This window comes from Doryrhamphus excisus, chromosome 14 (genome assembly GCF_030265055.1).
Source record: "Doryrhamphus excisus isolate RoL2022-K1 chromosome 14, RoL_Dexc_1.0, whole genome shotgun sequence".
NCBI classification, from domain to species: Eukaryota; Metazoa; Chordata; class Actinopteri; order Syngnathiformes; family Syngnathidae; genus Doryrhamphus; species Doryrhamphus excisus.
The window spans coordinates 6239963-6250352 of record NC_080479.1 but is presented as its reverse complement, the minus strand read 5'-3'; the positions used below and the strand labels follow the sequence as shown (position 1 = coordinate 6250352).

At 48.6% G+C, this 10390-nt stretch overlaps 2 protein-coding genes across 3 annotated transcripts; both read left to right on the top strand.

Annotated features, from left to right (window-relative positions):
* Positions 1-460: 460 nt before the first annotated feature.
* On the top strand, positions 461-4413 carry LOC131101705 (protein N-terminal glutamine amidohydrolase-like). 2 transcript variants are annotated; one of them, XM_058047046.1, is made up of 6 exons: positions 461-799; positions 1519-1618; positions 3260-3310; positions 3382-3530; positions 3597-3721; positions 3783-4413. In XM_058047046.1, exons 1-6 carry the CDS (start codon positions 720-722, stop codon positions 3896-3898), a joined length of 621 nt encoding a protein of 206 aa, XP_057903029.1. In that variant the 5' UTR covers positions 461-719; the 3' UTR covers positions 3899-4413. The 2 variants fall into 2 exon arrangements, with proteins under 2 accessions (XP_057903029.1, XP_057903030.1); XM_058047047.1 differs by lacking the exon at positions 461-799 and adding an exon at positions 814-1443.
* Positions 4414-5111: 698 nt separating this feature from the next.
* LOC131101656 (low-density lipoprotein receptor-related protein 12-like) lies at positions 5112-10364 on the top strand. The gene is made up of 11 exons (XM_058046972.1): positions 5112-5855; positions 6447-6503; positions 6568-6703; positions 6765-6967; positions 7035-7282; positions 7358-7507; positions 7577-7798; positions 7873-8139; positions 8198-8400; positions 8476-8608; positions 8704-10364. Exons 1-11 carry the CDS (start codon positions 5819-5821, stop codon positions 9604-9606), a joined length of 2559 nt encoding a protein of 852 aa, XP_057902955.1. The 5' UTR covers positions 5112-5818; the 3' UTR covers positions 9607-10364.
* Positions 10365-10390: the final 26 nt, after the last annotated feature.

Genomic DNA, 10390 nt, shown 5'->3' with positions numbered 1-10390 from the left:
ATAGTGTTTGTGAACTCAAGTATTTGATACAAAGAATCACAATATATTTCCAAAGAAACAAGAAAGGTATGGAATCAGAGGGTAAAAAGGAATCAATATGTCAAGCTAGGCCAACATACATCTGCAAGCTTAAAATAATGAGAGCACTTTGTTTATTCAGTTTCTTGAACAACTGATGGGAGGAATTATGAATTGTGATTTATATTGAAGTGAAATTATATATTCAATTGTTACACTATAACAAACCAAATTATTTGTGCAATTTACTTTTTGTGCTTTACATTATGTTGTTTATATTCGGTGTCATCTATTTGTTCTCTACATTATTATTATTGTTTATCTTCTTTTATCTCTGGTATTATACGGGAGCCAGAAGTTCACTGCTGTGTTTTTGTGCAATGACGATAAAGGAAGTTTAGAACTATCGATCTATCGATACTGCGCATGCGTAGATCGGCTGCCATATTGGGAAAATCTACGGCGTCGGTCACAAGACATTTTATGTGGATGGTCGATTAAGATTGGATTATTCGGGATTACCACTCAATTTGTGTGTGATCGCTGGTTCCACTGTACATAAATAAGGAGTGGAACAAATCCGATTTTCCGGGTGTTTCCAATACAATGACGGAATCGCCGCACTGAGTGTGCTAAAGAAGAAACCATTTGGGAACTCGTCTCACTCTAGGAGTCGACCCTTCCAGCCGTCCCTGCTGCGCATGTCACATGACTGCTACAGAATGAAGGAAGACGTCATCACACCGAGTCAAGACAAGTGTGACTATACCAGCTGTTACTGGTAAACACCACCTTGTTCACTTAGAACCAAGTGTTGTGTTTGTCACCTTCACATATGTTTAGCTCTAAATATAGACTGCATGGACGTATTCATGTACACTGAATCCGAAATATACCTCGGAGACTGTTACGTACTTTTAAAAAGATACTCGTTTCGCTAGACCTCTCACGTGCATCACTAAGTCTAATGGAGGAACGAGGCCATCAGCTACGTGTTGCCACACGGACCAATATTACATTGCTCTGCCAGTCTTTACACCACAGACACTCTGCAACGACATAATATTTGCAGAAAATGATTAACAAATGTTATTTTTTTAAATGATATTGGATAATTGCTCACGGCACACCTGACACTGAGACTACGCGTTCATGTGCGACGTTCACGTACATACACAGATACGTATTTAGCTTGGGCCGCACGGTGGACGATTGGTTGGCATGTCGACCACACAGTCAGGGGATGGGAAGACCTGGGTTGGAATCTCCGCTTGGGCATCTCTGTGTGGAGTTTACATGTTTCCCCGTGCATGCGTGGCTTTTCTCCGCTTTCCTCCCACATTCCAAAAACATGCACGTTCGCTTGGATGGATGGATGGTATTTAGCTAGACGATGCGTTCATGTGCGACGTTCACGTACATTTGGTAAGAAAAGTATTGCTGAGGTATATTTTCAAAATAGACCAATGTTGAGCCTGTTCTTGTATATTGTGTTTGCAGTGAAGAAAATGTTTGGAAACTTTGTGAGTTGATCGGGAAGGAAGGAAGTGCACCTCTAGAAGAAATCTTTGTGGTTTTCATCTCAAATGACAACAGAACGGTGAGAGTACACTACATATCCGGCCAGGCAACTTTCGGTTCAAACGGTTGATGGGGGGTTGGGACAGCGGTGATTTCTTCCTTTTTGCATGTTTGTCACACTTCAATGTTTCAGATCATCATCCAAATGTAGTTAGTAGTCCCCCACAACACAAATCAACACTTGATGCACTGAGTAAATGAAACTTTTATGCTGAGGGGAGGAACCAACACAAAGCTCCATGTCCCTGCTAAATAAGTTGTTCGGCCCCCCTTAGCAGCAACAAGTGCAATCAAGCCTTGGTGATAACTTGCAATGAGTCTCATTGTTGTCATTCAGCCACTTTGGAGGCTTTTCCAGCATGAAGGCATTTTGAAGGTCATGCCACAGCATCTCAGTAGGATTGAGGTCAGGACAAAGTCTTCATCTGCTTTGGTGGACTTGCTGTGTTTTGGATCATGGTCCTGCTGCACAAGCCGAGTTGCTTTCAGCTTGAGGTCACCAACAGATGGCCCCACAATTCTCCTTCAGCACAATTCATGCTTCCATTGATCACAGCAGACCATCAGACTACCACCACCGTCTTTGACACTTCTTTTTCTCAAATGCCAGATGGAAAGTTCAACCACAGAGCATTTCCCCAAAGGTCTTGGGGATCATCAAGATGTTTTAATGTTTTTTTTCTTCAGTGCTTTTTGCCCAGTTTCTTTCTTATGATGGAGTCATGAACACTGACCTTTACTGAGACCAGTGAGACCTGCACTTCTTTGGATGTTGTTGTGGGGTCTTTGTGACCTCTCGGATGAGTCGTGGCTGGGCTTGGGGTCATTTTGGTTGGCCAACCGCTCCCGAGAGGTTCACCACTCTTCCATCTTTTGACTGTCACTGGTGCTGGGCGATGTATCCATATTTACTGTAAGCATGATATCCCTAACCATATTGTTTATCGGTATAGACTGGATTTGAGCTGTATCTCCCTCGTGCCATCATGCAGGAGGGAGAAGGGGAGGAGCAGAAGCCCGGAGGCTAGCAAACAGGCTATGGTGTCTGCAATGGAAAAGTCATCAAGGCGTAAGCAGTAACTCGGTAATATGGAGGTACTTCCATTGGAGACCATTAAACGTAATTTTCATCATCTTAAAACTCCAATATGAGGAAAAGGGAATGGCCCACTTTATATTAGCCGCTATTGTTATACAAGAACCTTTTTTAATGTGCATCTTGCATGAAGCTTTAAAATGTAAAAACAACAGTAAGTATTTATTTGAATAAAGCAACTTGACATGCATCTTTGGCTTTTATTTTGTCTAAACTCACTTTATGGAATAATATTGTACATCTATATTCAACCTGAATATATCGAGATATGAGTTTTTGGTCCATATCGCCCAGCTCTAGCTCTCCCTGTGGTTGGCTGGAGTCCCAAAGCGTTGAGATGGGTTTAGAACCTTTTCCACGCTGATCGATGTCCGTTCCTCTCAGTTGTGGTTTGCACAGCTTTGCATCAAGGGTTGAGTCGTGTTGTCCTTGACCAACACGGCCGTTTGTTTGATGAGGTGAAACGGTGAAGGGTGACAAATGTGCCAAAAGAAGACACCGGGAAGGGGCGGAGTGTTGTTGGAGAGGAATGAGATGAGCAATAAGATGATGGCCATCCATCAGATTCCACTGTGGAAGCAGAAGTGCGCATGTGGAGACCAGCCTGTGGTTTGGGTAGGTGCCAACCTTCATGTGGTGATGTGGTCTCCAGGCCGGGTCGAAAGTGTCATGTCTGTGTCATATAGGATTACCACGTGCTTCTGCTTCACATCTGCGGCGGGTCTGGTTCTGTGGTGTACGATCTGGACTCGACGATGCCCTTTCCCTGCAGCCTGGAGCTGTACGCCAAGCACGCCCTACGCACGGACCACGGCATTCAGGCCGCGTACCGCAGGTAGCCCCCACACCGCGGGTAGCCCCCGCAGCACGTGATCTTGTCACTATCGCTGTTGTTGCACAGGAAGTTGCGTGTGGTCCCCGCCAACTGCTTCCTGTTGACCTTCGCCTCGGATCGGTCACACATGAAGAATGACGACGGGTCCTGGAAGATGCCACCCCCACCGTACCCCCCCATCTGTACCACAGGTCAGAGTTGATGAGTGGGAAAGGCCTGGTAGGCGAGTGATCCGTGTGCTGCTCCCCACAGACTCCCTCATGAACCTGGATGACTTCATCAGCATGGATCCCAGCGTGGGATGGGGGAAGGTTTTTACGTTGGACCACTTCCTGCAGCACTACGTCCAGGACTCTTCTTCTCCTTAGTTCACATTTCTTCTGTCCACAAAATTTTTAGATAAATAATAAAATATTTAGATTTTAGTCAAAATAAAAATCAATTAAACCAATCAATATGTTCAAAATAATATTTTTCAAGTGTTGTTGGAGAGGACGTTACAGATGTTGCTCAACTGGCCGTAGTCAATGAGCGTCCCCAAAGACTTGGTGCCCATGGCAGCTAAGACTTGCACTACACTGGTCAGTTAACCCCCCACCCCCGCTTGTCAAGATACACCACATGAAGTCGCTCCCCACTTCTCTCCCATCTGCTGCAGCAGGACTGCTTCGTCATGTCGTGTGAAGGAGCATCTGGCGTCACCATGGTTACCACAGCAGAAACTGGGCTGCATTTACAATGTAGAAATGTAGCTTGTAGGGGCTGCACGGCTGGCGAGTGGTTAGCGCGCAGGCCACACAGCTCGATTCCATCTCTGTGTAGAGTTTGCATGTTCTCCCTGTTCTCACCTTGGGAAGGTGACATTCTCAAGGTACTCCAGTTTCCTCCCCCATCCCAAAAACATGTTAGCTTCATTGGCCACTCCAAATTGTCCATAGGTATGAATGTGGGTGGGAATGGTTGTTTGTCTATATGTGCCCTGTGATTGGCTGGCCACCAGTCCAGGGTGTACCCCGCCTCTCGGCTCCAGCATGCCTGCGACCCTCATGAGGAGGTTATGGCGCTATTTGAACAGTACAATACCTTCACTGCTGACAAAATAATTGTTGTGGGAAAGAGCCACTTACCATCAATCAAACCCGAAATGTAGTTCAACTAGTAAGGGCGTTCAACAGTAGTGAGTATTGGAGCAAAGTCAGCAACACGTGTTTTTGACAAAAATATGATCATCATCTACCATCACCCAGCTAGCAGCCAAGGCTAAACCAACTGGTATCCACTCACTATTCCCTCCCTTTTGTTTCACATTTTCCAACTGATATAGCATGAATATGATATCATGTTAACAATTGAATGGGTTTTATTTTTTTTAGCAACTACTGTATATTGTATAATTAAGCTGAAGGCTGAAGTCCAGCCACCCATCCCTTCTTCATCCACAGCCAATCACAGGGCACATATAGACAAACAACCATTCCCACCCACATTCATACCTATGGACAATTTGGCGTGACCAATGAAGCTAACATGTTTTTGGAATGTGGGAGGTAACCGGAGTACCCGGAGAAAAGCCACGCATGCACGGGGAGAACATGCAAACTCCACAAAGACATGGCCAGTGGAGATTCCAACCCAGGTCTTCCTATCGTGTCGGAAAGCAAGTCTGTGGTATCGCGCATCACTTAGTGTCAGCAGAAGGGTTTTTATTGCAGCTCACGTGGATGACGCCAAGTTGTTATGTGACGTCACTTTGAAGGAGGCGGGGCCTTGCTGTTGTGACAACTAGAATACAATAGAAATGTAGCGGGTTGTAGCTAACAAAAAAGGCGACGTTCTCTGTGTTGCACGCCGCTTTTGAGACTTCCTCTGCGGACAAATCTGGCGGCCAACTGGGCCTTCATGCCTTTACTGAAGAGTTTGAGCGCGGCCAGGCTGCTTGCTTCGCCACATTAGCATGCAGCGGCTAGTCGGCCACTCGATGAGTCGATCTGCGCTTGCTTTTTGTACAAGTAGCCGCTTAGCATGTGAAATTGCACTCGTCTCAGGTTTGCTAACGTGCAATTGGTATATTGTATATACAACACACATTCCGACTTGATTCCGTATAAGTGAGAGGAAAGCAGTCGCCGTCATGGATGGTCCTGGTTCATTGTGCTAACGAGCTAACTGTAGCGTCTTTGTTAGCTTTAGCTTAGCATTCATCTCCATTGTACAGTGCTTTGTGCTTTGCTAAGCTAACTGTCAGGTAGATTTGTGACCTTGGACTCATCGTTACCGTCATCTTCATCATGGTCTGTTCAGGTGTCTACCTGCTCCTCTTTTCAGGTGAGTCTTCTGTCCGACATAGCATGACTTTTCTGAGCAGCACTAAAAGTCGGCACACATTTTCGAGTAAGGACAGACCGGCTGTCCCTTTGTGTCTTTTTTTTTACCGTCCTATCCTTGTGAGGAAAAGTCCCTGTGGTGTGAAAGTGTATTCTATGTATTTTGTACGTCACACTAGACGTGACACATCACATTGTGAGAATGCTGTGTTGCTGGTCCACCCCGTGCACCCCCGGGGTTCGAACCTGCGTCCATGGCATGAGAGCTCGCTAGGCATCGACTTAAAGGCCCAACCTATCAACTATGTCCAACACCACTCTTCAGGCGTCAGGGGAGTGATGTTTACATTGACGCACACAGCTACATCAACACTGGCTTTGCTGGCTCATTCATATCGAGGCAGCATCGGGAATTCTACTTGAAAACAAACAGACATCCCAACATCTCATCCGTGTAGGAGAATCTAATGCTGCTAATGCCAACACAGCAAATATAGTTTCCATGGCAACGGGAGTGCCGCAAGTAGAGCTGCTAAAATGATTGTGTCATTTGCTTCAAGCTCAACCAGTACTTTCGTGTGTGTGTCTGCAGGATGCGTTGCTGCCTCCCAGAGGAACGAAAACCTTTTCATGTCTGGGATCTCCAATGGTGAGGTGATGAGTTGATGGATACGTTCATGTGTCAATCAAAGCTCAATCTATATCACTCTCAGCGTGCGGCGACTCGTCTGAGCTGTTACGTGCATCCAGCGGCATCATCACGAGCCCCGGTTGGCCCTTCCAGTACCCAACGCGCCTCAACTGTAGCTGGAACATCCGAGGCCGACCTGGAGACACCGTCACCATCAGGTACAATGTGGCCACGGCTCACATGTCACAACGAGTGGGCTGACAAATTCCTCATTTGTAGCTTCCAGGATTTCGACCTGCAGGGTTCACACCGTTGCTCGTCAGACTGGATGTCAATCAGCAGCTACAAGAACCTGGATGGACTGCGAGTGTGTGGCTCGTCCCCGCCACCTCCTTACATCTCATCCCAGGACCACGTCTGGATTCACTTCCACTCTGACGACACTCTGACAGGAAAAGGTTTCCGACTGTCCTATGTCACAGGTGAGTGTGAAGAGGTGCTGCACAATGAACGGACATGGTCCTGTGTGACTGTGCCGTGTCTTTGTAGGGAAGTCTGATGTTTCCAGCTGTGATGTGGACCAGTTTCACTGCTCCAATGGGAAGTGCATCCCCGACTGGTGGCGTTGTAACTCCATGGACGAGTGTGGGGACAATTCCGATGAAGACCTGTGTGTAGACTCACCGTTCTCATTTCAACCCTGCGGCCTGAACCAGTTCCCCTGCTTGTCCCGCTACACCCGAATCTACACATGTCTGCCCCACAGCCTCCGCTGTGACGGCAGCATCGACTGCCAGGTCACTTAGTTCCATTTCCCTTAGCTTACTTTGGCTTCTTGGGCTTAACCGTTCACCCCCCCCCCCCTTTCTCAGGATCTGGGAGATGAAATTGACTGTGACGTACCAACCTGCGGAGACTGGTTGAGGAACTTTTACGGCTCCTTCAGCTCTCCAAATTATCCTGACTTCTACCCTCCAGGGAGTAACTGCACATGGCTGATTGACACCGGCGACCACAGGAAGGTGTGGATTGGCTGAAAGCAAAGATTGCTTCTGCAGTGGAAATGCTGAAACTGCCGTTTGCTCCCGCAGGTCATTCTGCGCTTCACAGACTTCAAACTGGACGGAACAGGGTACGGTGACTATGTCAAGGTGTATGACGGCCTCAAGGAGAACCCTCGCCGCCTTCTCAGGGTGCTGACAGCCTTCGACTCCAGATCACCCGTGGTGGTGGTGTCGTCATCTGGCCAGCTGCGAGTCCATTTCTACGCCGACAAGATCAATGCCGCCAGAGGCTTCAATGTCACCTACCAGGTTCTTTTACACCAGATCTTATTGTGTTGTTCAAGGCCACATCGGGTTCTATTCTTCTGTGTACTGTTCCTCAGGTGGATGGCTTCTGCCTGCCCTGGGAGGTGCCTTGTGGGGGGAACTGGGGCTGTTACACCGAGCAGCAGCGCTGTGACGGTTACTGGCACTGTCCTAACGGCCGGGACGAATTGAACTGTTCCACATGTCAGGAGGACGAGTTCCCCTGTTCCAGAAACGGAGCCTGTTATCCTCGATCAGACCGCTGTAACTACCAGAACCGCTGCCCCAACGGTTCCGATGAGAAGAATTGCTTCTTCTGCCAACCCGGGAACTTCCACTGCAAGGTATTATACAAAAATAGCTAAGCGTGTGACCAGTGAGTGAATCTTGACCTCTGTCCAGAATAACCGATGTGTGTTCGAGTCCTGGGTGTGCGACGCCCAGGACGACTGCGGTGACGGCAGTGACGAAGAAAGTTGTCCCGTCGTCGTTCCCACCAGAGTGATCACAGCCGCAGTAATCGGCAGCCTCGTCTGCGGCCTCCTGCTAGTCATCGCCCTCGGGTGCACGTGTAAACTCTACTCGCTGCGCATGTTTGAACGCAGGTGAGCGTGCACAAGCCTACGACGTCCAATGCTTAGATTCCACTTTTCAGCTGATGACTGATTGCTCGCTCACAGGTCTTTCGAGACCCAGCTGTCCAGAGTTGAGGCGGAGCTGCTGAGGAGGGAAGCCCCGCCCTCATATGGCCAACTAATAGCTCAGGGTTTGATCCCGCCTGTGGAGGATTTCCCAGTGTGCTCTGGGAGCCAGGTAAAGATTTAATATGTCCACATGACCAAATAAGATGGTCGAATAACACCGCTAAGGTCGGAAAGAACAATCATCTTCACCCTGTCATCCCTCAGGCGTCCGTTCTGGAAAACCTGCGTCTGGCAGTCCGGTCTCAGCTCGGCTTCACCACTTTGCGCCTCCCCTCTGCCGGTCGTCATAGCAACCTGTGGCGCAGCCTCTTCAACTTCTCCCACTCGCGACAGTCGGCATCTTTGGCCCTGGTCTCTGCTGACCTGGAGGACAGTGCTGGAACTGGAAGTTCCGGATCAGACCTGCTTTCCCCGGACTCTGATGACACTGACACCGAGAGTGAGAGAGGTAGGGAGCGTGCCGTTGGTGCGGTGGGTGGTCCTGTTGCCCCGCTTCCCCAGAAGACCCCGCCCTCTAGTTCAGTATCTATGATGCCCTCCACGGCCCCCATAAACCTACCAGCTGCCCCCAGCCAACTCCAAAACAATCCCAGGGAGGCTCAACCCCCTGCCAGCCCAGTCACCATGGTAACGGACAATCCAGGCATATGTCACAATGACTCCTTGGCGTTCCGATCCCCGGCCACTTCCACCCTGCAGCGTCTGGCCCAGAGGCTGCACCGACTCACCAGGAACCTGATAAGAACCAGTCAGAACCAGACTTGGACCGGTCGCAGTCCACTGCACCAAACGGACACAGGGAGGGCCAGGACTGAGTCCACGGAGCAGCGAGGCAGCGGAGAGGAAGAGGAGGACGTGGAGCTTCTGATCCCAGATTCGGACTCCTCCTCGTTGTTCAGTGATGTTCGACAACCGCTGTTGGAGCCACCTCCCTCCTCCAACACAAGTTATGCACTACGACAACCCCGTGGGAACAGCACACAAGCAGGGTGGGATGGCCCATGCGAACACTGCGGAAAGGTTCACACCGCCCGGATCCCTGACGCATGTCTGGAGGTGGGGGGCAAGATGGAGAGCAGCGATGATGAGCTCCTGCAGCTGTGCTAACAGGCTCCAGGCTAAGCTGCTGGCTAACATGCGAGAGGTACCGCTGTAGCTGCTAACTGATTAGCACGTTAGCTTGTGTTCTGTCTGGACCGGGAATTTTCAAAGTGTGATGCAGCAGATGAGAAACCTATTTAAGCAATTTCTTTTTAAACTTGCTAAGTCCAATGCAACTTAAAGCCCTCAGAAAATGACTTAGCTCTTTCATGTTGACTGTGTCACATTTTCACCCCCCCTGGATCGAGACCATAGTGAGGATCTTTGAACCCTGTTTGGTGTTTAGTCACTCGCACTGCATTCTCCCAGGTCAGAAACTAAGAGTGTCCCGTCCCTGTCCCCTGGCTTTAGAAGTGATCCAGCACCATGGTGATCCTTGGGATCCCTACAGCAAGAACCAAAAGTGCTCATTTTGCAAATTCTACATTTCCGTTCGACATGTGCTCACCATTGTGGTCTCTGATTCTAAAGGGAAAAAGTCCTATATCTCCAGCCCGATGAGTTCACAAATGTTTGTGGACTTGTTGGCGTGATCTTGGTCGTGGCAGCAAGACGCAGAGAAGGACTGTTCAGTCCTGGATGTCATCTTCACCTTCCTGAAGCCATGGAAGGACCTGCCAGTATTTTTGTGTTGCCGTCTTTTGGTACCTGAGCTATTTATTCTTATTTCTCCTCATTGTTGTGTTCTCTGACCCGCATGCTTGTTTGCGCTTTTTCTTTTTGTTTGGACATTTCAAATGGAAAGATTAAAGTTTCAAACGTAAGTTCATTGGCTTCATTTATTTCGGAA

Excerpts from the sequence above, each read along its gene's own strand:
- LOC131101705 (XM_058047046.1), top strand. The coding sequence starts at position 720 with ATGTCACATGACTGCTACAGAATGAAGGAAGACGTCATCACACCGAGT. Across the intron at positions 3,311-3,381 it reads GAGACCAGCCTGTGGTTTGG|GATTACCACGTGCTTCTGCT; the intron begins GTAGGTGCCAAC and ends TGTGTCATATAG. Across the intron at positions 3,531-3,596 it reads ATTCAGGCCGCGTACCGCAG|GAAGTTGCGTGTGGTCCCCG; the intron begins GTAGCCCCCACA and ends GTTGTTGCACAG.
- LOC131101656 (XM_058046972.1), top strand. The coding sequence starts at position 5,819 with ATGGTCTGTTCAGGTGTCTACCTGCTCCTCTTTTCAG. Across the intron at positions 8,140-8,197 it reads CCGGGAACTTCCACTGCAAG|AATAACCGATGTGTGTTCGA; the intron begins GTATTATACAAA and ends ACCTCTGTCCAG. Across the intron at positions 8,609-8,703 it reads CAGTGTGCTCTGGGAGCCAG|GCGTCCGTTCTGGAAAACCT; the intron begins GTAAAGATTTAA and ends GTCATCCCTCAG.